The 26627-nt window shown below is 37.8% G+C and overlaps 1 protein-coding gene across 1 annotated transcript in view; it reads right to left on the bottom strand.

Moving 5' to 3' along the window:
- Positions 1–10291: 10291 nt before the first annotated feature.
- Positions 10292–26627, bottom strand: part of LOC306756299 (mannosyl-oligosaccharide 1,2-alpha-mannosidase IA) — a gene marked incomplete at both ends in the record, with an annotated part of 194272 nt that continues 177936 nt past the window's right edge. Inside the window, 8 exons of the mRNA XM_079241025.1 lie at positions 10292–10433; positions 11930–12045; positions 13489–13661; positions 16973–17192; positions 19274–19389; positions 20387–20480; positions 20679–20802; positions 24973–25067. Of these exons, the coding sequence (XP_079097151.1) occupies positions 10292–10433; positions 11930–12045; positions 13489–13661; positions 16973–17192; positions 19274–19389; positions 20387–20480; positions 20679–20802; positions 24973–25067 (1080 nt within the window). The remainder of the gene's footprint in view (positions 10434–11929; positions 12046–13488; positions 13662–16972; positions 17193–19273; positions 19390–20386; positions 20481–20678; positions 20803–24972; positions 25068–26627) is intronic.

The following is a 26627-nucleotide window of genomic DNA, read 5'->3' as shown; positions in this document are numbered from 1 at the left end:
TCATTTTATGAACTGCTTTGTCAAAATAACTGTTGGGGGGGGGGCGAGCCTATCCCAGCAATCATTGGGCGCTTTTTGCTTTTTGGCCAAATATTGCTATGCAATTTAAATGTAATTAATCAAGACTTAGTCCTCTAATTTATTTTATTTTATTTGCATCCCATACTTACTAAATGTTTGTTATATTTGTACAGTTTGCACATGAAACATGTTTCCTGACAGGCTGTGGCTGACATGATTTAAAAGTACCTCACATACAGCAAAACATCCTGTATTTTAGGATGTGTAGAAGGCTTGCCAGTATACAAAGCTCCATTTTACTGTGACTGTAAACTAGGCCAGAGTGCTCTGAATCTGTTAGGTGTTTGAACATCATGTCTTCAGGTGTGTGAATGTACCTGTTAGTTTTGTCAAACTTTGATAAGCTAAACTAACACCAATTTACAGGTAGCACTAACTCTTTATCTTTTAGCTTGCATCGTTAACTGAATATTTGGTCAGGAGGCACAAACTTGTTTTGATTTGACTTGACTTTAGGCCAGTAATCCAGGGTTTTAACTCCAAGGCTTGATATTTATCATTGTGTTGCTTTTAGTAATGCTTCTGTTCCAGTGAAACAGTTTTTCTGGTGTGAATATAATGGAATGAGGGAAACAAAGCAAGAGGGACCACCTGAAGGTGACAAAATCAGTGTCAGCGGTGGAGGAGGGCTGCACAGTTTTTGGAGAGTCTGTTGTCATTCGAAATTTGTTTGTAGCTGCAGTTCAGTTGTTTGGTTTTACCTCTGGGTAGACATACATTTGAGAAATGTGTTTTGTTGGCCTCACATCATTTTTTTTTTTTTCAGATGTTCTTGCATTAGAGTCCTTTTGTGCACATATTCAGAAGGATAACAGTTGCTTCATATGTTTATGAAATATTGTAGGTAAAACAGGAAGAAAAACACTCAGCATTTGCTTTTTGAATGATGCAGACCAAAATAATTATGCCATATCTTAAACCAATAGTAACCCAAGTGAGCATGACTCAGTTTTATTTTTTTCAATACCATCAAGCTGAATACAACTTGTCTTAGACTGAATAAGCTATCCTGCAGATAGCATCTATGTCTATGAGCGTTTGTGTCCTTGGAATCAATACACACATAATAAGGGTACTGTCAAAACCATAAATGCAAATTTAAAAACAGCAAGTGATGTTGGATTCAGCCACAAAATCATGATGATTAAAACAGAATAGTTGCACACCTGCGTTGCATTTTTTCCTCTTCAGCATTCTACAAATTATATATTTTTTTTTTTATTTTTCTTTGCACATGTTTATTTTAGCATACTGTAACTCAGCAGTGTAATTCTGTGCTATTTTAAACCTGAATAAACACCCCTGCTGCTGGTATCTGTGCTTTACTGTTACGGTGGTTAAGATGGAAAAATAAGCAAAAATAGTTTTGCTTCTGGCTTATATGGGCTACTGCTAAACAGTCCAATTTCAGCTTAGAGGTTTTGAAATGGAGTAATGTATCAGCCACTGACCTAAACTTTGTTGTACACTGCATACTGATATCAATAAGCATACTATATTCCCAGGTGAATAATTAGAATATATTATTTTAGTAGTGGTAATTAATAGTTTTCAAACTTTACTTTAGTATTATCAAAATATCACCTGTTTGTTTTTTGTAGCTAAAAGTTGCTGTTTAGTTGTTTAGTGTCTGTTTGGTCGTCACAGTCATCACTTCAAATGGGCAGAAAATTGGATATAGCCGGTAGCTTGGATGTTTTATCTTCTGTTATCCATCTCATCACATCAGTGGCTTCTTGTGAAACCAAACTTTTTTTTTATAAATTGGTTTTTTCCCCACAATTTTTTAGCCACTGAGGAAATTGGCACTGATAGTAATAAAACTGACATTCATAACCATGTAATTTTGTTGGATGCATTTGTATTTTAAATAGGATGAATGACAGTGAGCACATAACATTCCTCCTTCTGTCAACAATTCCTTTTTTTCTCCTGACATTTCTCTGAATATAGTATTAATCTCCATTTTAAAAAAAAACAAACAAAAAAAAAAACCAACTGAAAGCTACAGCTACAATAATGCAAATGATCTGACTTGTTTATAAACCTGGTATGACCTTCATAAAAAAACATCCAGCAGAAAGTTCCCACAAACCACTGCTACAGTATGGATGTATGTGTCCTCCCTACCTGTCGATTTTTGGCCCTCCTGCCCCTGACCCCTAAGCAGAACATGTTATTTTTAGCAGTAGAAGCAGCTGATTATGCAGTTGCAGTCCCTTCTGGGCTCTAACAAGGTGTTGGAGCAGCAGACGAGGGCATCCTGGCAGACTCTTATGTTGGCAGTGCTGCGTAGCACAGTGTGTTTTGACAAGTCCAGACTAAAGCTTCACACTACTCCGTCGGAGGGCTGGTTCATCAGTTTAGTATAAAAAAAAAAAAAAAAAACTCTCCACACAGCCTGGCACTATGTCATTTAGTAATTACAATAGTTATTTAATTATCTCTACCATGATCCATATGTGTGTACTTATAATCTTGTTGAAAGCATTGTTAAAGGACATTGTGTAAGAATTCCTTCCATCTAATGTTGAAATCATGTTTCGCATTCAAGCAAATAATTTTTTTTTACCCTTTCAAACATCTATTTTGACAATGATAGCTGCCATGTATCAGAAAGTCTCAGATAAAATCATGTCATCCAATACTTCATGAGTACACAAGAACAAATTCATGGCATGGAGATGACTTGTTGAAAGCAGTTCCAACTTTGCAATACAGTATGTACACATAAAGCAACAGAGACTATTCACTCAGTGAAATCCGGTTATACTCCATGTAGAATGGTGTACTTATATTGTTGCAGTAGTTTCTACAGTTACAGTGAATGCCAGGATTCATATCAGTCCAGCTTTTTGTCAGGTAAAGCCAGGCTAAGGGTGCATTCACATCAGAATAGTCTGCTAAACTCGGTCCAAGTGGGGACTCAGCTCAGTTGTAAGGAAGTGTATTCATGTAGACAGAGTTGATCTTCACATTGCACTTAATAAACCAAACCATTTGAATAACATATCTCCATTCCTGCCACTAGTATTTAGTAAAAGAGAGGACAAGACCCAGGCACAGAAGAACACTCATGGAGCCAAAGTTATCTTTGTTTTGATTTTTTTTTTTTTAATGATGTCTTATGCAAGAATACTGCAGAAATACACCGTAACTATGGGCAAAGTATGAACAACAGATGAGGCAGAGGACCCTTAACGCAATTGCTATGTATTTACCTAGAATCCAATAGTACGCAAAATGCAGGAAGTATTTTTGTAGTGTGCTTGCTGTATTTGGTCTGCTTGAAACGGACCGAGATCTGCGTTTGTAGGCGGATTGAGTCCGCTGTTTTGATCCATATCGAACATTATTTGGCGCATATACATTTCCCCAAACAAAGCGGACTTTACAAGCAAAGGGATTAGGATTAGAATCAAAAAGGCTGAAGTTGATGTGCTCTTAAATCCTGTAGAAATACTTTATAAGCTGGCATTTTCTTTGAAAAGAAGCCAGTGTTTACCACAACTTAGAAAACTTCTGATGACTCATAAACAAACACCTCTGTAGCACCAAGGCAGGTGTATTTAAGCTGGATCTGTGCCTATGGAAATGTGCAACACTCACTAAAACACCCAAATGAAAAAGGCTACCTTTATGCAGTACAGATGACTTAACTTAAGGAAAAGTTAACACTTCCCTTTGAAAATCGTTCTCTTTTTTGAGCCCCTTCCTCCTGGGAAAGGCTATCCTAATGTTGATCCCTGTTTTTGGATGCACCAGTCACACTGGTGGCCTTTAAGAGCTCTTTTTCAGTTCCTTAGCAATGGTGAAAACAGTTCCTTAGCTGCTGCTGCATTTGCATAGTCCTGCATTTTCAAAAATGACAATTGAACAGATTTTTTTTAAACTCAATAAGCTTCTCGTTCCTTCAGCCATTTATCCTTTGCTGGTGGCTGTAGTTTCAAGACTGCAGACTGTCATGGCGCTTCCCTTAGCCCCCATACAAATAAGCAAATCTAAAATTTTTTGCTTATGAAAATGTGCAATATTATTAGCAGAGATCATAATACATCAATGATAACACATTTATAAATGTAGCCACCAATTTGGTCAGAAAACAGAAATTGTTGCACAAGGTCCTTTTTAATAGTAATCTATTGGGATGTGTAGGTGAATACTTGATAAATATTAAATGATGACAAGGCTAAATATCTCTCTTTCTGTGAAAATCTCCAGTGAGTCAGGTCATGCTAAACAATGTTACATGAATGCTTTATTTGGATCAAGGGCACAGTGCCATTTATGTAAAACAAAATATAGAAGAACATTATATTCTGCATTCACTTACACGAAACACCTGTCAGACTTTCAGGAGGGCTAGTGTTCCACTTGGCCACTTTTCTGGCCTCGGCTAATAATTCATGTTTTAAGTTTCTGTTGGGCTTTGTACTGGTTTGTTTAATGACTGCTTGAAATTAGTCTTTTACTCTCCATTGTTTCTATTAGTAAAGCAAATACAAATGTCCCCCAAAGCATGGATTTATTTTAACAGATTTTTGTAGTTTAGTGGTAGTTCAGATAGTCTGTATTAAAAAAAAATCATTGAAGTGACCATGAAAAACATACATGTTTTTTGGAAAACACTCTTTTAGGTAGTAGCACAAACCTAACAGTTTGACAGTGATACACTTTGTCAGCCTAGTTAGTCAGGCATTTTAGCTAGAGAGCCTGCACGAACTAATCCTTCCATATTGTCTTGTTTTGCTCCCCTTTCCCAAAAACTCTCTAAGAAAACAAGTTTTAGCCATGAAAATGAGCTGACATGACTTAAGTCTTGATTTCAGTCTTTGTTACAAAATCTGACAAGTTTTGTGCTTACAAGCGGCCGCAAAGACCAGATTAATTCAACACTGAAGTATTTTATAGTTAAACCTCTGTCAGCTGATGACATTTCAGGTGAGCTGTTTGTTTTTTAATGTTTTGGTCCCAAAATACATTTAAGAGATTTTGAAGGAAACTTTTTGATTCGAATGAAAGGTGGAGGCAGACGTGTGTCTGATAGAGGATAAGGAGACTGAACCTGTCACGTCACTGCTTCTCTTACCAGAGAGGAAAAAGCAAAGTCACTCTTTGTCTTGATCAACTGCTTTTTATGTTCTGGCATTTTTCTACTCTGGAGTCAGAAAAGGTTTTCTTCTGAGATGCAGCTTAAAAGGAAGCATTGATGTTTTTTGTTTCATCTGAAAGAGGAGCTGTGAAATGGATGGAGATGGATGTTAGTTAAACAATGTGTGAAGAGACGGAAATGTTTGAGTGACTACAGAGAAATATTGTAAAATGTGAGATGTTTTTGTATGATGTGTGTTCCAAATGTCTTTCTTTTACCATTCTGTGGGCTTAAGTGTGCTTTAATGCTTTGCTGTTGACACATTGCATTCTTAGCTTTCCAGTTTTTCTTCAGGAACAGTTCAGCTTGGCTCAATCAGCTGATTGGTTTTGCAATCCCTGAGGCCATGTACATGTAGCTGGATTTTTCTAAAACCAACTTTGGTGTGTGCAGTATGACCAGATGTAAGAACAGAAATGTTAAACATCTATTCAGAGTCAACATAACTGATGTGTTCTACTGAGTACATGTTGGGTCAGAGGAAGAAAATCAGCGTGTAATTATGTATTATGTGTTAAGTCATGCACTCTAGCACGTCTGCTTCAGAGTACTCATATGTTTACAGGTTATAGTTCTCACTGATCAGTCAATGTGACTGCTTTTTTGCTTATTTCCCAGTTTTCACACGTTATTTCTCTGAATGGCTTCTCTATGTGTGATGTCCCTTACTCCGAATCATGCAAGCGGAGGTGGAGGGATGAGACATAATGAACTTGGAGAGACGTTTTTATATTCAATGTCATTTTAAAACTAAGGTCAGCATAATATGCTGCGATGCATCTGCATTATCTAATATTTAGTTGCAGCTTAAACTTAATCTTTATGAGTAAAACATAGAATCTGTAAAATTTGGTTTAAATTCAGTGTAAAGTGCAGGATGCCAAAACCCTTTCAATAATTAGAACTTTTTGGGTCACAAGCAGGAAGATGTAAGAGTAAGAAGATGGTGCAAAACTTCAAGATCCAAGATAGATTTTCTTACTATGGTGGCAATAGAAATATCTAAATTGAATTATATGGAGGGTAAAAAAAAATATATCTCTGTTCGGTGTTCTGGGCTTCTCAAAAGTGGAAATCTGTTGTTTGCTGGGTAAATACACTGAGAACAAATGATTTTTGACTTTCAAAGAAACAACTTCATAAGTACCACAGAAGTAAAATAAAAAAAAAAAAAAAGCAGCCTAATCAGTAATGTTTTTGTATTTTCATAAATACAAAAGAGGTCAAGGGAAACAATCATTTATCACAGGGAAATTTCTCAGTAATGATACTTTGCCTTACTTTTGTTTAATCGTTTTCTTGAAACCAAAACCCTTTTTTCTTTCTCGTTTTTGCTTTCAATAGTCTCTAAAATAGAGAGTAGCTTTTTAAGCCAACTTACCTTGGTTGCAGCTATTGTTTTATAGATGGGAGAGAACGCTAAAAGCGACCTGCTTAACACTAATTCAGCACATTAGCAACAGGAGATCGTAATGTTCCCACATGGACCATCTTCTATGTTTGATGTGCTTTTTTTTTTTTAATGCAAATTCTGCTTTAGCATAAGAGACAGACATCCAAGTACACAGATTCATGCATAGATTTCAGAGATGTGTATCTCGGGCAGTTTGTGAATTTAAACTGCCCGAGATACACAAGTCTTTCTAAAGAGGGAGGGTCTCCAGGGAGAATGCAGAAAATGTCATCACACGTTTACATCAGTTTTCTTATTTAAATGAGTGTAGTTGTGAAATGCTGGAGATTTGAATGTCCTCCATGGACAAAGTGTGTGTCCATCTATGAGGTGGACCCATAGACTGTATATAAAAAGATGGACGTAGCCTCCGTGACATCACCAATAGGTTTCTGAAGGGGCTGAATTGAAGCTCGGGGGGGAGTTCCTACCATCACCATCTTGGCAGAGGCATGCGTGTCGTCTCACCCGGAAAATACAAATATGGGAAGAGGTAGAGCTGAGAGGGCGCTGTGAGCATCATGGTGGATGACTGACATCGAGCGAACTCCGAGCTTTCTGTAGCTAAGAGCTAACCGAGAGATAACAGGAGCTAACCAGCTAACAGAGGTAAGCGGGCTAAAGCTAAGTCACGTTGTTAACCGGCTAAAAACCGCGGTTGTCCTATGTTCTTCTGACTGGAAGTGGGAGATCGGGTACCTGTCAATCAAAAGGACACACCCCTAAATATGCAGACTTTTGAGATTAAATTATTTTTAAATGGGCGAGTTAGAAAAAAATTCACTCCCCCCACAGTCATGAAGGTAAACCAGACCTATTAACAGAAAATGGATTTTTGAACCAGGCTGTAAACATGTTTATTTCTGCCGTGAAGTTGGTATTTTTAACATGGGCATCTATGGGGATTTGCTCTGTTTTGCAGCCAGCCCCTAGCAGATGAAGGGGGAACTGCAGTTTTATGCACTCCTGCATAGGTTTCGTCCATCTTTCATATACGGTCTATGGGTGTACCCCAAGAAAAGTTGATTTTACATGAAAGTTGTGCTGGTTCATTTTTGAACCAGATATCTGTAACATACAAAGTTTTTTCTCTGTAAAACTGCTATCATGGCTGAGACAGCAGGAGGAAAGCTGACAGTGAACTAGCTCTTCCACTTCATTACACATCGACTGGAAGTCTTGCTAAGTCAGACAGGAGTCCTATCATTTTTCTTTTGGCTTGCTGGAGAATTACTGGGCAGCAAGATCCAAGAAAAAAAGGGAAAAGGACTATTTGTGGTGCCATTTCCTTGACTGTATTCATATAATTAGTAAATAATAAATATGTGAAAGCCAGTTGACTGCTAAGTCATGCCCTAGATCTGCCATTGACCAATCATACATTAGCAACAGTAACTAAGAGAAAAGGGTCTGGTAAGCTATATCGTCCTGCACAAAATGGCAAAGCAGTGGGATTACCAGCAGCATTTGGAGGTTAAGAAATTGCACCATACAACTTTTTCACCTGCGATGCTGCATTATGTTACAGCAGAGTTTTGCTTGACACGCTAGAAAAGGCAATAAACCTAGTGGCTAGAGAGCTAACAGGACAGGTAGGATGCAGAATTAGCTGTCGATATGGGGGCATGTCACTGGAAAAATGAAAAGTTCTGTAGTGAGAAGTTAAACACTAGTAACGGATACTGACATCTATAGGGAGTCATTCTGCAATGCATAAACATTATTATTCCTTTATAACCTTGTTCTGTACATGAATAGTCAGGAGGTGAGGTGGCTGAGTCTTGCAGTAGGAACGCTGACCCTTTGCATCGATTTTAATATCTTCTTCATCAACATTGCTCCACTGATAAACAATGTAATGAATGAATTTCTCAAAATTATATTATTATATATTATTATATATTATATATTATATTGCAGTCCTTTCGGTCTACTTCTATCTGATATTTCCGAACCATTACTCCGGAAGTTAGAAATGATTTGCTTGAATTGATATGAATGAACTGAAATCCATGTGTTTTGCAGGAGAAAAAATAGAAGTAGAAAGCTTGACAGGTATAGCAACAGTAACTATTGTGGGTGGGGTTTAGTAAATAGCAACATTAGGGTTCAGATGACAGCTCATTTGGAGAGGAGGCCATCAAGGCAAAGCTTTGTTAGGTTGAGACACACAGAGAGGCAACAGGTAAACCCCTTCACAAGCTCAGAACGACCCCCATTTAATGCAGTAATGAACATTGTGGAAGCAGATGCTAAATCAAATGTTTTTCACTGCAAATTGTTTCCAGTTAAAAAATAGTGCAGAAAGCAGAACATGTTTGTGCATTTTAAACAAGTAAAAAATGACAAAAATAAAGACACAACAGCTGCTTGTTTTAAATGTACAAAGTTGCACAGGTCTTTATCATTATTTGAAAATATTCAACAATTAAAGTTAAATCAAACAGTAAGAATAAGTAATAACAATAATTAATATTAGCAAGAACTTGACAAAATTTAATTTTCTTTTTTATTTTACTGAAACACCTGAGGGAAGCAAATCAAAAGAGAACCCAGAAACAAAATAACCACTGAATTTTTAGAAAAGTAAAGAAAACAAAGTCTAAATAAAATTAAACAAGATCACACAGGTGTCACTCACTTCATCTGTATGTACAGCACATTCGCTCCACAGCTGTGCAGAAGAGCAGCGACAAAAAAGAACAGTGAGAAAATAAATGATCATCTCTGCAGGCGTAGAGGTGCACGTGTGAAGGCAGGGCAAAGCAGAATAACAACTGAAACAGAAAAAACCCATTTGAAGCTAGCTAGCAGATGTAGCCTTTCCCTTTATGCTTGCACAGTATTACAGTGAAAGGACAGAGTTCTCTGTTTTCATACGAAAGGCTGAGAAAGCACTGTTCTGGTGAAGAAAAGAAAAGGAGGTCCCTGGATGCATAAGACATAACTGCTTGCCTGACATCTCCAACCTTTAAAAAATTCATTCAAACTTGTTTCAGTAAGAAACATGACATCAAAATGAGTTTTGAGGTGGATTTGGGAGTCATATTTCATGTTTGTCTGTACATTAATGTTTAATTCCTGTTGGAAATTTTAACTTCCCATCAAACTCAACTAACTCCAAAAGAGGGAAATAGAAATGCAAAGGAACCTTTGGTCAAACAGTACTCACAAAGGAAAAACTGCAATAACGAGATCAAAGGGAATAATTGATCAAGATTTAAAAAGAAACAAGAAGCAAAACTCAAGTGGTATTCTATACGTTTCTCTCTTTCTGACAGAATGGCCCAATAGCTTAAACCTCCTCCCATACATTTGGGTCTGTAAGTTATATCTTGTTCCTCACAGAGGAAAGAAGGAAAGAAAAAAGGTATCTTTTCTTGAAAGTCATGTTTGCTTTGATTGTCCACAAAATAGAAGTGCCAGCAAGAAGTAACCCCGGCGTAAGAATATACAATCACAGCGTAAAACGACGAATTCCTTACTGGAAAGGAACTGAAAGTCAAGAACACACTCCTGAAAAGACTGAACCTGCACTGAATTGGTGTTAGCAATTTTTCATGAGAATCTGTGCACATTAGTCTGTCACTGTCTGTTTTTGAGTATTACGCAGAGGCCGTCTTATCCAGTGTCGCTTCATCCTGCAGGCAGCTCTTGCGGATGATGGGCAGCGGATGTGCTTCTGTGTTAAACACCCAGTCCTCCAGAGGGAGAAGGTCGTCATCAGAGAAGAGCAGATATAGATACCTGAGCAAACAAAAATTATGACAAGTCATAATCACAGCAGCAGCTTAGCATGGAGTTAGCTTGTGGTGATTTTTTGTTGTTGTTCCTTAAGGAGCATTAATGTTTTGTAAAGGCATCCAGAAGATTTTGAAAGATTTAGTTGTCTTGAAATTACATGAGAAATCACCATTTAAATAGTGGAACTTGAGTGGCCAGATGCAAAACCATTTATTTCTTTTTCAGTTTAAGAAGCAAAAAAAAAATAGTTCTCTAGAATTACAAAGTGTGGTGGTCTTTTTATTTCTAATATACCGATATGCTGGTGATGCTACATGTGTTTGAATAGTGTGAGTAACTGCAGCTTTGTTACATTTGTGCATAAAGGTTGTAGAAGACCTGATAAACTGTGAAATGAGAGCAATTATTACAAGATGGCTCAGATGCTGCTTCAGGCTGGGACTGTAATACCGTATACTCATTTAATCCACACAAAGCAGAAGCTGCCAGTTTTTTTTTTTTTGTGCTGCTTGTGATATCAGAACTAACACTAGTGTATAAAACAGATTTTATTTTCTATCCACTGATGAGTGCACTCTGTGTTGTAATAAAAGCAACAGTAAAGAACAATCAGGTTTGTGCATACGCAGTTTTATACATCTGGCCCCAGTAGAGTAGGTGGTTGGATTGCCCATGGCGCAAGTTAATACCAGGTGTAAACAGCTTCTGAGTATTGCAACAGCATCACAGCAGCAGACTGGGAATAAACTAAATGTGACTTGAATTGAAACTTCATAAGACAAGCCTGCGAGTTTCCACCTTCAAATTTAATTTCTTACATCGAGGTTTATTAAATCTAATTTCACACTGAGTCGCTGTATCTCATATCACTGCACCTGAAACAAGTAAGCAACATGCTTTTAAATGTGGATTGTATTAATTGCCCTCAATAACAATGTTTTTGCAGTAGTTATTTTACCAGAGTATTGCAACATTTACACATCTTCCATGCTTAAATATTCCTACTTGGAACAACTAAATTATTCACCATCAGGGATTCTTTTGTTTGTCACAGTCACTTCACTTTTAAAGATTCACATTGGGGGTAGTCAGAAAGGCATTACTGCTTTTTATCTGCCTGCTGACCCAAAAAGTTCGTAATGACCCTTACTTGGAAAAAAAAAGGCTTTTATCATCTCAATCCTGGCACACAATGTGAATGATTAACATTGCTAAATGACCCAAAAAGGAGAGGAAAGGTGTTCTGTCACCATCTCTATTTACTTGATGAGTGAAAAGTATGCAGTTCAGAGCGTGACTGGAATCACTTGGAAAGCAGAAATGTTGCCTGTGCATCATTCTCAGCATGAGTGTACTTCACAGGCAGAACAGATAATAGGCAGAGATGAATCCCCAGCGTTCAGTAGCGGACCTTGTTACTTTCATGGTGATGATGGTTTGTGCATGCATATTATGAAAAGCCGTTTCTACAACCAGCCAGGATGCGAAATGGGACTTACTTTAGTGTCTCTGAGAGGAAGAAGCTCTGCTGCATGTTATCATGGCTGACTGTCATGGTGTAAACATCACGGATCCCAGAGAAGCCAGATTCCACTCTGCAGTGCTGTTCCAGTGCCTAACATGAAGCAGAGAAAAAGAGGAGGCAGGTATAAACAACAGCAAAGTCAAAACCACTTCCTGTTTTATTTCATAAATTGATAAATAATACTTAATCTATTCATGCATTTTCATTGTCTGAACCTTAACCACAAACTGCATCTTATAAATCAGCAATTTTAAGCAAAAAATGTTAATTATTCTGCTGATATTGGTGGAAAAAAATAAAATTCTTTGCTTAGTAGCAGCATCCATGTAAACCTAAAGTAAATGATGATGTAAAACCCTTCAGCTACACAATTAACTAGTAACGCCAAATCTGATGAGGGTGAGAGGAGAGTGCATGAGCTAGCCAAGCGGATTAGCTCATTATTACCGCAGCTACAAAGGGCTGGCTTATATGTGCTAATTAACAAAGACCCTGACGTGTTAATGCTTGATGTTCCTGAGCACAAGTGTTGTGCACTGCTTCCAACCTTTGTGCCCGATAATTACAGGCCCGTCAAACTCATCAGCCTGATCTTCCCTCTTCTGGGCTAAATTAATGCTAACTCTTATCATGCCAGCCCTCAGTTTACCACACTTAATGTCCTGTCTATTGCCACATTAATAATGGTGATGCCTGCAGTTTTCATCTCCTGCTTAGGGGGGCTTCGTGATCTAGCAACTAATGTATGGTGCCACACGATATCAGGCAAGCTGGTGGAGGGTAATTGGAGGTGTTAAAAGGGCTTGACGTAATAGGGTGAGAGCAACCTAGGAAATGAGAATTCAGGTCACTAGAGGGAGAGTATAAGACAAAGAATGACACTACATGCATTTCCCACTTAATTGTATCAGGAAATGACTTTTGAATGACACATTGTGTGCTTGTATTGGTGGTTTTTTTTCCCAGTTTTTATTCTGAGTTTTTAAACATAAATATAAAAGCCACTAAATTAAATCATCACTACAACTTGATGGAGAGGGGATTAATTTAGTTAAACCCACTAATAATTACAATAAAAAGTATTTTAAGACTTGAATAAAACCTTGAGAACAGAGCTTTCATTTTAAGCAGGCAGATAGAAATAATAATAATTATTGCTTAAATCTTCTGTCCATAAATATTTTCTAAAATGTATAATGTATCTGAAATGTATAAAAACATGCTTCCATTGCATCGGGTGCTAATGCTGCCAGAACTGTGTGTGAGTGTGTTTTCAGCTTATCGTCAGGTCAGCAATTTCTTATCTCTGTGTTAATCTAACATAATCAGATGTACCTTCAGAAATAATGGAAATGTAAAGGAGTATACGGCATCACTGGTCTCAGGTTTCTTAAATATGAAAATGCACTCCGATAGAATAAATTAATTTGGGATTTAAATTATGCTTTAATGGAGGTCTGTTATACCCTCAGGGGTGCTCATCTTACATTTAACTCAGTAACATGAGTAATGATGGTGTATGGATGATCTCACCTCAACAGCCTCCCAGCCCCACTCTCTGTACTTTGGGTCATGGGTGAGTCTCCACATGTACATGTAGCTCTCGATGACTTCTGGTCGCAGGATGTAATATCTGTCACTGAGTCTAGTTGCTGTAGCTTCAGCGCCGCTGTCAAACCTGAACGCTTCTGGTCCCAGTTTAGTGTCTGACAGAGAAAGTATTGTGGGAAAGTGAAAGAAATCTGGTTTTAGATGTAATTATTACTTTTAATATAAAGGGGGCTTGAATATAAATGAAACAATATAAGTTGTTCTGCCCCCCCCCCCAAGTCACTGCAAGTAGCTGCATCCATTTGGAAAATATTTGCTGTAGTAAAAAGTCTTCACAGACGGCATGTCTCCCTGGTCAACTGGCTCATTACAGTGTTCAAGTAAGCATGCAACACAGAAGGAAACATAAAAGCAACAAATGGTTCGCTGTTTCTCTCAAACCCAAAGAGTATATTATTCATCAGACACTGTATCAAATCAAAGATACTTCATTCATCCCCGAGGGGAAATTCAGATTTTTCTGTAGTATCAAGCAGTAAGGGGGGGAAACAGACAACCTGTTGGTCATCAGCTAATACAAGATAGTACAGAAACAATAAGTTAAAGCACGGTTCACTTAAGTCTAATCTATGCTGCCTTTAACAAGAGTTACTCCCAAAATGAAGCACAGGAGAGGAAGAGCCACAGAACTGTACCAGAACCACCTAGAAATACAGTACAGGGCTTATAGTTTCATTTGTTCAAATTTTGATTGAGCAGATTAAACAAAAATCATATTTTTTTTCCTTAACAAGGTCATGAATAATCAAGTATATGGCATGGAAAATAACTAGTTTTATAAACGTGTATAGGCAGACACTGTGGAAGGTTCTGCTTTGTTTCTTTGGAAACTGAACGGTAACTTTGAGGCCAATTTCATTTAGACTGACTATATTATCTTCTCTCCCAGCTTAGTTTATACCAAGTGATCTTGCATATGTCTAAAAGTTATAAAAATCAAAGAGTTGTCATGGAAATTCTGTAATGAATGTGGATCCCTGGAAACACTCAAGTTAACTGTTCAAATGGCTGCAAGTTTGAAATGCAAATGTCTAGAAAGTAAAGTCTGTAAGCTTTAAGATCTCTGGATTAGCAAGATGGGAAATGACTTCATAACTGTTGGAAACATTTAAACAACCTTATTAGCTGCTACTTTATCTCAGTATTTTCTCTTCAAAGGTCAAGACTGAACAGAATAGTGCCAAGTTTAGATATGTAATTGTTTTTATCAATGTTTTACTTCTTATTTCACTTCAGTCTATTTAATTTGTAATGAAAATAAAGAGGACCGTGGCACATCTAAACGGTATGAGCTTTTCCCCATCAGACTAAAGCCGTGAAGATGACACATCTATAGGAGCAGCATTTTGCAAGCCTCCGTGTTATCGATATTTAAGGCACAGCTAAATGCCAATGTCTCTGCATACACTGAGTTGCAAACCTCACTCCTCTAATCCAAGAGCTCAGGGGGAAAAAAAACTGGTGAAAGTGAAGCTTTTTGGGTCTGTAGATCAAAGTTATTCAAAGCTCATCAATGAACCTGTTATGTGATGAGTCGCTTGTGCTTAACGTTGAAGTGAAGCAAAGGAACGGTTCAGGATGAGAACAGAGTGGGACAAAAAAGAGCTTGAAATTAGCAGAGGAGATTATCGTCAGTGTGAGGACAGATGCCAAGGAAGAGATCAAACAATAATCTTCTCAAAACATTTAAGCAGACATTCTCACCCCCTACCCCTTCCACTTCTCTACTGGGACCATCTTCAGGGTCTTATAGCTTCCATGCTTGGACTGGTGTAGGTTTGAGTTACAGCAAATTTGCAAATGGAGTTTCTGCATAATGTTTACTTTTCTCTGCTTGGTTACCCCCCACATTGTTCCCACTGACTACTATTACTTTTGATTAGCAGTATTGGCCACAGTCTGAAACTCCACGTTTGCTGCCTACAGCTGGGAGACATTAGAAAATAACTTGGTTCTTATTAGACCTGTCGTATCTCCATTGAAGAGAAACCAACTGAATGCTTCTCCTTTAGAGTCAGAGCACAATTTAATCGCCTGAGGCGCTTTTAATTTACGATATTGCTCCACTAGACTCAGTTTTCTGCCTCTGCCACAACTACCTCTGCTACCAAAACATATAAAGTACACTGGTCAAGTTTTGTTTTTTTAAGCACAAATATTAAATATGAAGCAACTACAGTGTTCTAGGATTATATATTCACCAAATGGAAATTCATATTTTATTTGAACAATTATTTGCTGCTCAGTCTTATCTCCTTTAGTTAGAGTTCAGCAACCTAAATGTTGGGTCAGGTTGGATTATTTTTAATACAAATTTTTGTCTGTATTTTCTCTGCTAATTGTCTGCATCAATGCATTTTATGTTTTGGAAGTTGATTCTGCAACCAAGCCCGCAGGGAGGAAGAATATTGCCAATTAGCTGCAGCGCTCTGACAAGCTAGCGCTCAGTAATGGCTGGAATAAAACACAAACTGACAAAAGGGAGCCTTTTAAAGTCAGATGAAGCAGCTGAGTTGTTATTTTGCTGAAATTCTATAGTTTCATGCTGAAAGTTGATTGCAAACTGTGTACTGCTTCTACTCTCCTGCTGTTTTAGTCAGCAGCTGCTTTTTACTGGCAATACAAACATTTCTTTTATAAACTTCCCAAATACATAACTTTGGTGTTGAAGAGGAAATAAACATTCATTATGCTTTGAACAAAGTCTTACACTTATTTAAATTAAACTGTAGATCATGTTGGAGGGGCATCTTTGTCTAAACAAAGGCTAAGACACTGGCATGTTTTAATTTACAAAGCTGCTACTAGTTTATTACTGTGCAACTCTTGTTCAGGACTGTATAGCGATCACAGAATATGCTCCGCTGTTCAATCCCAAGAGTGCAAACTGAGATTGAGAGATGGGACGGCTGCTCCCTTTGGCTAGAACTAACTGCAGAAAAACTTAAAACTTCATGACCTGGTATTATTAGAGGATGTTAAGAAAATGTTGGATGCCTTACGGGCTTTAGGTTTGTTTGTAGATGTTCTGCTTTAGTTAGATATTTTAAATGGTTGTTTTAAAACTGTTAGCCAATATGAAGGTGTTTTGTTTGGTGACAGTCAATCTTTTAACAGCTCTGCTGCCATCTTGGTCTGGACACTTTGAGAAGAGACTTTGATTTCACGGAGCTTCTTCCTGGTTAAATAAAGTTCAACAAATTTGCTGGAGTTAAATGAAATGCCTTCATTACTTCAGGCCAGGACCTGAGCACAGATCTGCAATTGTCTGCTCCTGGTATGAAAGAAATAAATGAAAGGAGTGGGAACACTCCTTCACCCATTGTAAGACTAGAAGCCACCCTAATGGACTTGTATACAACTTTATAAAGCAAAGAAAGTCTGAGCGTATATATGAAGGGCTTACTTGAGCGAGTGTAGCTTTCATGGCATGTGTGTGTGATTTCAGCAGCAAGGTCAAGGTAGTGTTGCCTTTTCTCCTGTGCCCCATCATCTGCTCCAATGCCGATCATGCCCCCAGAGAAGCAGGCCAGGTGGCCCATTTTGTGGTCCAGGATTCCTCCCCTCCACTCAGCCAGGTAGGTGAGGCCACCAGGTGACTTCTGCACCAGGTTAGCCTCGATCGCCTGCAGTAACACACAAAGCCAGCAACGTGTTATCCTAACGCGTACTGTCTTTGTGTACCTGTTGAAGATGTAAATGCCTTCTACGTCTGCTATACATTCAGTAAATCATACTGCACTCAGTGATGTATTCACTAACCATGCAGATATATTATGCACAGACTAGCAGCAGTAAGATAATCATGTCCTACATGTTCTTTAAGACCAAAAGAAAGATCTGTTTCACCTGTTTGGTGAGATTGTGGAGAGATCAGAGACAAAGTGACATGAAGTGGTTTCTTGGCAAAGTCTAAAACAATGATTCAGCAATGTTCATCCATCCATTTCCTGCCACTAATCGGGGGTCGGGTCATGGGGGGCAGCAGCCTAAGCAGGAAAGCCCAGATCTTTTTCAATCCAGCCATTTATTCCAACTGGTCTGGAGGAATCAATAGGCATTCCCAGGCCAGCTATTCCCTCCAGAAATGTCCAGTGGAAAGTGCCCAGAACCCCTCACCAGGGAAGCTTCCTCACCAGATGTCTGGTGGCTAAGCCACCTCATCAGGCTCCTCTGAGCCACTTTTGGATGGCAATGCTTCTCTACGCGAGAGCCCAGTCACCTTGCAGAGGAAAGTCATTTTGAACGCTTGGATCACAACCCACAGCGTGTGACCATAGATGAGGGTAGGATTGGGAACGTGGAGCGACTGACAAATTGAGAACAGCCTCCTTCTTTTCCATAACAGATACTCTCTGCAAAGTTTAAAAGTTAAACAATTCTGTTTGCTGATGTGTAAATGTTCAGTAGTTGAAAACGTATCAGAGAAGATTGTTCTGCTCTTTGGTCTTTCTAGTTTTGATTGGCCTTTCCTCTGATTTTGCTCCTTTATTCAAAATGATTTATCATTTAACATAAAGAAGAGATTGAATGGTGACTGACAGCAAATGTGTTCATTCTCAATGTATCTTTGCATGCAAGGCCACTGGGCAGTCTTATATATGGATGAATATATAAATTACTTTTCTATAATAAAATTTATTTTCACTTCACTTACAAACTTTTTATTTAGGTGAAAATTTCAAAGATTTTTTATGTTGGTTCTTAGCAACAGCTGTATGTTTCATTATAAAAGGACTACCAATGGACACATTGATCATGTATGCCGTTTTTACTTTTTGCTAACCAAACAGAACATTCTGGTTTATGACAAGAAAAAAAGATATTGTCAAAAAAATTTGAAAGAAACTATTTCCTCAACCCCAATCTGGTCATTATATATTTTTCTTTGAAGGCATTGTTAGGACGAATTTTGGAATAAAAAACATCAATTTTTCTGTACATTTTCTTTCCACGTTACACAAGTTCTTTTCCTTGTCATCGCTGCTCTCTGCTGCATGTTACACACTTACAAAATCTGGAATAACAGAAAACAAAGTCATTTATACAGTATGAAAATGTATAAATACCATGTTTTCAGGAACTATATTTCCTGAGGCTTTAGGCAGATGATTTCCCCTCTAATTAGCTGCTGTTAGTGGTAATATTGTGTAGCATAATTGGAAAATATTTTTCATGCAATGTTATATTTTAATTAGCTGTCTAGTTTTATTTGAAAGGCAAAGATAATGAGTTGTGCTGTGTCCTCTCCTTAGATCTCTGTTTAAACGTATAACTTAATTCTATACCACAGGGGTCCTCAGCCATTAAACACAGTCACACCAGAGAGAAGTTATAATTGGTGCTTCTACCTCTGGCTTGACCCTCTGATGATATCTGAGGAATCCTCCTCCAGTGGCCGCCTTAAGTTTTTGGGTTTGTGTGTTTATATATGTGTTTTCATCACAGCTGATTTATCTGCTAACAGTTGTTTCCCATTTGGCAATATGAGAACAGAGTTATTTGTCCTTTATTATTGTAGTTCCATGAAAAGGGTTTAAAACGTTTTATTCACAATTTGTTTTCAGTTTTCATATTTTCATGAAAAATGTAAAGCAGTTTGTACACTTTGTTGATCAAAGGCCTATGCAAATTACTGTAATCATTATTTTATGTAACTGCCTGAACGAGCGCATTTCTGTGTATCAGAAGATGAAGATTTTCATACCTCCAGTGCGCTGTAGTACATGCTCTTCGCATCTTCATCTGTCTTGTCCGACATCAGATATGATTTGATCAGATACTCATAGAAACTATCCCCAAGGCCACCGATGGAAACATGATCTGAAGAAGAATTTGGAAGCAAAATGGGTTATCACAATTTTTTACATTTCTAATGTGGACTATGAAGATTTTTTTTTTTTTTTTAATATGACCAATTTTTGTAATTCCTTTTGTCATGACACTAGTTTCCAAATTTCAGTCTTTCTAGTCAGTTTCAAGTGTTTAGTTTATTTAAATGACCTAGCCGTATGACCATGAACAAGGTATTCACCGTAAATATCTGTGAGCTACTTTAAAAATGTCTTTTTAAAGTCAACATTCAGATCAAGATAAATATGTCAAAGAACAGACATGCGTGAGCCTTCCTCTTAATCACCACTCACTAAGTACAAGAACGTAAACCTTTCCTAAGTCTCCTGCACGGTTATCACAGCTCTGCTATCTCTGTCCTTGACAGAGACAAATGAGCGAAGCTGAAGCTTATTTTTCTATGTGCCTGCATTTATGTACGGTTATGTGCTTCTCTGCATGCTAATCCATAACAATTAGGCACTAAAATCATTCAGATTAAAACCTTTTCTTATCACCTGATTTCTTTTATTTATTTTTTTCCCCACCACCTTTCAGGTAAATTGGAAAGATCCAATTTCCTGAAGTAATTGAATTCATTATCATTTCAATAACCGAGAGCAATGAGAGTCATATAGCCACTGCTGCTGCATGAGGACGATATTAAAAATGAAAGGAAGTAGACGATGGCTGGATGACTCAGACGAGCAGCAAAAAGAGCTTTGACACGTGAGGTGACTTGAAGTCTGTCAGGTGTTTGAGTGCAACATGAACTCACATGCTTGTATTTCTTACCCACTGTATGAAAATACAAATACTGGGATACATTGAAGGTAAAAAGAACACTGACTTTGCCAAAGCACAACTCTGATTTCCATTTCTGAAACGATGTGTGAAACTTTCTTCTTTTTTTAACAAATCAAACTTTTAAAAGTTAACTGACACTAAACAACTATTTAACAAGTATTTAATCATTTGCAGTACTCACGCTGGACCCAGTTGCCGCTGACTGGACTGAGAAAGTTGGGGTATAGGCCATGGGGTTTTTCAATTTTGTTTAACAGCTTCCTGATGTTCATTACCTGCAAAGACATGTCATCTACATTAAGCATTGCCATAGTATCACAAAGAAAACTGCAGCATCACATCTGGGATATTGTGCTGGTTAAAAATTAGAAGTTACAAACCAGCACCATAAAAGGAAATATAATGTAAAAATTGTCCCAACTAATGGGAGCTGGTTGATTAACAGTTGAACCAAAATGAATCACGTATTAAACCTTCTCTTTGTAGATGGGGTTGTTGGACAGCTCCGTCAAATGGACAAATTCGAGATGGAGGGTCCCAAACTCAGCCAGGATGCTGCTCCCGGCTGAGGCCCACCCCCAGCTCCAACTGGTGCCACTGCAACAGAGACAGCACACAAGAGGAACATAAGTATCACGGATTTCACATATCCGCACACACAGTCAGAAAAATTCCCCATGAGCAAGCTTGACACAATTTGGCTGTGAAACATTTCTGGTGGCTAATTTTCAAACATAAATTCCGTTTTTGTCTCTTCTTTCCTGCCGTTGTTTTGACGTGTGTCATCTGGGAGATTAAATGCTCACCAGAGTGAGTGAATGAAGTGAGAAGTAGGACAGAAAGCAGTCACCAGGCTGCATTTGGCAAGCTAAACCAAAAACTTGAATGAAGGAGCTTCTTAAAATCCCCACTTTTCAGGGAAGTTGTTTGTATTAAAGAAACATTATGACTCAATTGTCACAGCAGATATAAACCTCCAACTCTCCACATATTTACTCTAAATAGCTTCACTGCTGCGCCAGTTCACTGTTAGTGTAATGGACGTAGCATTTAGGCTTTTACTAGTAATAATACATTCAATAAAGGAAGATAACTACTTAAAGTCCAATATATTTGTAACATCATTCACTTTGGATATTACAGAATCAGAAGTACTAACTACAGTACATATGAATTAACAGTTTTTTTAAAGAGTGGCTTCATCCTTTGATTTGTATGATCCTATTCGACAAATTGTATATGTTCTTCATAAACATCAGAGAACGAGAGGGAAAGAAAAATGTGCAGGAAGATTTAAGACCAGAGTCAACATTGGTCTGATTTTTACTGGCTGGAGAGAGCTCTGAGAAGAGACCAGATGCAATCGGGATGCTAAATTAGCTCTCATCAGGTGGTGAAACTGCCTAAGTGTAATTGTAATGCTTAAAACATTCATTTTAAACAAAATTGCTAAGCATTTGTGGCGGCTTTTATGTTAAGATTGTCTTGATCCGCTCACTGAGTTTGACATTCATCACAGTTGCAGAACTTGTGAAATTGTGCAGCTTGATAGTCGCAGAGTTGCCAGTCAAATGGCTCATCTTCAGGTGTCTCGTCAAACCATACCAGCTGTCTTCCTCATTATGAGATCAACGGTTACATCTGACTGAAATTTTATTGAGCTGTTTAGATGATGGACTGGAAGCTGGGAGTGAAACTTAGAGATGTTTCAAGATTTGTCATAAAAATATGCAGAAAAATGACCTTTGATTTTGGCTGATAACCAAAATTTTTTTTCCAAAAGATGTCAAGACAATTTAAGTTCCTCTGTACTGTCCCGGCTGATGTTTGTGTAAGTTTTCATCAACATAGACTTAAAACTGCGATATTACATGTTTTTATAATGGCTTTAAGAAATGCAACTAAACCATGTGTCAAATCAAATTGTGAGTTAATGTGTGTTGCACTTGTGCTCTCAACATGGGATTAGATAAGCAGAGTGGAGCACTGGAACGACTTTACATACCCTCAAGAGTCATAGTAGGATATCAGATATGGGGTAATGAATTGGGCTGAACTGTAAAAGGGGGGGTTGGCAGAAAAAAAGGTGGGACAGTGTGAGTTTACACTCTGATGAATGCACACAATAAAGAATTGGGAGCTGTATCATTGATGGGACTGGCTTGAGTCATATCCGATTCCACCTTTAAGAAGAATCAATGTGAGAATGTGTGTAGAGGTGTGGGGCAGCAGGTGGTGTGTCCGTGTGCTTGGAAAGGGATGGGATCAGGAGCTTTTCTCTGCATCACTGCTGCCTGATAATCAGCGCTGGCAAATATTCATTAATCTTTTCACCTTATTTAATAAATGCATGCTTCTCCACAGCTGTCAGGAATATAATCAGGTGTTAAAAAATGATGAAAAAAGTGAAAATCAATATTATGCGTCATGCACGGTGTGGAGGAAATTGGCCATTTGTGCATATTAACAGGACAGCTCAAATTATTTTAGTCTGTTGACTGGAAATATTGCTGTGACTAATTGAATTCATAAGTGATAAAAGGTGCAATTCAAACCTTTTTTTATTAATGAAGTAAATACTAAATAATTCTTTGCTAAGAGGACAGTATGAGCATTATAAATTAACCATGTACATTTTGTTGAAATTCTGTAGAGGAAAAAAAATTCTTTGGAAAACATCCAACATCCATATTCAGAGACACCCTACTTTAAAATACAATAACTACGATGCTGGAAAGCTTTGCCGTTTTTTTTACACTAAAACTCTTATTTGGAGTCTTCTATAAAACAGTTTGAACAAAAAATTTCTAACTTTATTTCACAGAAGACGAAAGTCCACACAGATATTTTCATTTCAAATCAGCTGAATGGATATTGGACGAGTGCAATAAAGCTGGGAACTTTTTGGATTTGGGGATGTGTGACTTCTATGTTTCAAAATGTATGTATTTTGGTTGATGACAGCTTAAAGGGCAATTATGACAGAATAATTCAAATTTCCTGATTACAGAAATAAATGATGTTGCCTTCAACTGACCACTCATTTAGATTATTATGGAATTTTAATCAAGACTAAAGACTGAGAGGAACTTTGGAAGGACTTCAGAGTGGCGAGAAGCCTTTGGTTGCTGGTGGTGTGATGGTGGCCTTCTGAGCTGCACAAATTTGGTTTGAAACCTTTTGCAGACTCTACTGCACAGAGAAAATGTTTCTCCAAAATAAATGAAAAAGAAGAAGCTGTTTAATCACACAAACACCAAAAGTAGTTAAACCAATGCTGCCACGAGAAGACTTAAATGTCTTAAATGGTTATTTTCATCTTTATCCATATTTTGACTTTTAAGATATGAATGCTTTTGCGTAGGTTCTTAAATCTCACTGTGATCTCTTTGTGTTGCTGATTATTATAAAAGTGGGATGTCATGTACCTGATTAAGTTCTGTAGGTTTCATTTGCATTTTATTGAATTTTTTGTCTGTTTATATATTGTACCGAAGGCTGGGTGAAAAATAGATAGATAATCTGAGACTTTACTTCTTCTTCTCCTTCTTTCATTCAATTTTAACTTTTTAGAGTTTAAAATATGTTTTGGTTTATTAAATGAAATGAATCAAATAAAAATAAAAAACACTTGATGCATGCAAATGTGCACTGAAGTCTCTTTTGTTTATGTTGATGACAGCGTATTGATAGTTTTACATGCTGCATATGCCCATTTCTAAACTGATGTGATATTAGCAGGCACAGGCTTGTTTTTATGTGGCTCACGGTTCCTCCTGCCCATCTGTGCCATCGGCACACGTTGGTGTGATGTAGTAGAAATTAACTGTAGATTAAGGTAATTAAATCTGCCAGCAGCTGCCCAGTTTGGCTGCTGGTTTAATTGGTAACAGGTGGACAACATGGGTGCCAGAAAGGCTATTTGAAGAAGATAAGATGACTGAAGGATGACTAAGACTAAGTACTTTGGGGTTAACAGATGATTTTAAAAAGAGAAGATTTACTCATAATCAGCCATTTTAGAACAACTCATGGTGGAAATATATTGCAGCCTTTCCGTGTATTCACTGCCCCGTGTGCTGGCAAGGCAGTAGAGGATGAGAGTCATGCTGCAGAAACGCAGGTGACTGATGATAATTTTCCTGTCACAGTCAATGACAGTGTCATCAGCATTTATCCTTCAGATTTTTTTGTCCTCCAAGCTTCTCGGCTCTGATTTGTCATTTTAAAATAGTAACAGCAGGAAGCGAGAGGCATTATTTTATCTTCACCTCGGCTGAAAGACTCAAACCCAAATGTAAATGTGCAGAGGAGTAAAGACCCACCATCAAATAGCTGTTAGATGGAAAATAGCTTGAAGTTGTGTTGCGTGACTGTGGCATTAACAACACTGTGTCAATAAAGATTTTAGATGAGATAGGCAGTGGCTTGGAACAGATTAAAAAAATTAAACTTATCAAAAGACATGCAAATATTATTCATGTGATCTTACAAAGTGTTAATGAACACAGATTTCTTATCGAAATGTCATCAGTGTTAAAAAGCTCAGCTTGTAGCTGATGGTTTGTCAGTAAACAGACTTTGCATCTGCCTGTGGAGACTTCTAATACCTCTAGCACAGCTGTTTTTTGGTTTTTTATTATTTAAAGAAAAAAGAAAAAAAAAACAAAAAAAAAAACACTTCTCTGCATCTTTTAGTGCCAGCTAATTGAATAGCTCAGTATGGGCGGAAAACATCTGGAGGTAAAGAATGGTGCTGAGACTCACCTCCCCAGGTTGATGACCCCTCGGGGGATTCCTGTTGGCGTATTGAAGGCGGGCAGTAGCTTTTCTCCGAGCTCCATGGCTTTATTCTTGAACAGCTGCAAAGAAAAAGCAGAGGAAGGCATGTTGTTGAATAGAAAATAAACTTACAAGGTGTGTGTGTATGATTGCGCTCCTTTTGTTTATTTCTCACACATAAATAATCACAAATGCCCCTCTAATCTCAGCCTAGCTAAGAATAAATATATGTGACAGACTGGGAATCAAAATCCCTGAACATATTTCCCTGTTTTCTCTCTAAAGCCAATTATGTGAAACATAAAGCCGGCTCCAGCAGGAGTCCAGCAGGAGTAAAAGCAATCCAATCGATGTAATCTCCAATAGTCCATTTAAAACTTCTTCCACATCTCCACAGACTCTTTGAAGCCAAGGCAGATGTGTCTGAAAGAAGTCGATGGAAATGCTGAAATCTTGACAAAGAGTGAGGTGTCTGTGGAGACCAAAAGGCAGCAGAGCAGAGGTGGGGAAAAGCGGAGATGCACAGAGGAATCATAAAACCTCAGAGGCTGTCAGAAGCAGACAAAGTGACTGAGAAGAGACAGGTGTGGCAGATGCAGGAGAAATGCAGTTGAGTCAAAGATAAAGCAGAGTCGGAAAGACACAATGTGCAAGTTGGAGAGCAGTGATTCAGCAGAAGAATTGAAGATGATAGGGAGAAAATAAATGTCAGGCAGATAGAAGGAAAATACCGGCCTCCACTAAGGGTTGTTATTATGGTACAAAATGTCTCTTTAGTTTGTAATCTGCAAGGATTTTTGAACTTCAGTGAATATTGAATAATGGATTTTGCTTTAATATAATTCTTTATTCCATAAGTCCTTAGGGGGTGTGAAACGTGCATAATGTTACAGCAGAGTCAGTAAAGGCTTTTAATCTGAGCCATACTGACAACAACATCATGATAATCCAGTTTGCAAAGTTCCCATGGATTTGTCGATCATTTCTTACAGACCGTTGTCTGTTTCCTGTTTATTCTTTCATTTCAAAACAAATTTATAGATATTTATTTGTAATGTACAACAAAGATAAGAATATCTTCTAAAAAACAAACTAATTCAGGATTTGCTGCTGCAGACTCGTGTTTAGGGGGAATCAGTTGGCCAAAACTCAGGTACTGCTTTCATGTCATTTAAAACACACACACACACACACACACACACACACACACCTGCGTTCAATGAAAACAGATGTGTTTCTCTCACTTCCTGCAATCATGTCGGGTTTTCCTCACAATTTAAAAACCTCTGGAAGACATTTATATTCATGAAGCCTTTAGGGGAAGCTACATTTTTAAGTGCCCCTTCTCATTTTGTACATTAAAAGACATTAAACATTCATGCATGTGGCAACCACACATGTAATACATACACAGCCTTTGTGCAGAGCACGGCGTGTCTAGCAGGCAGTAGCTTTTATTTTCTTTCAAAAGCTCCCTGATAAGCTTTTGCATGAAACTCTCCAGCATGTTTTCTCTCAGTAGTTTGCAGCTTTGCAAAGGCAGACCTCAGCTGTCATGAATAATATTTTCAAAATAGTCCAAAAGTAAACAAGTAACACATTTCTGCCTTGATGAATGAAAGATTGACACTTTCGAAACT

This window comes from Telmatherina bonti (assembly GCF_933228915.1).
Source record: "Telmatherina bonti genome assembly, chromosome: 5".
NCBI lineage: Eukaryota > Metazoa > Chordata > Actinopteri > Atheriniformes > Telmatherinidae > Telmatherina > Telmatherina bonti.
Note: the sequence above shows the minus strand (reverse complement) of the source record. Positions and strands in the feature narration are given on the sequence as shown.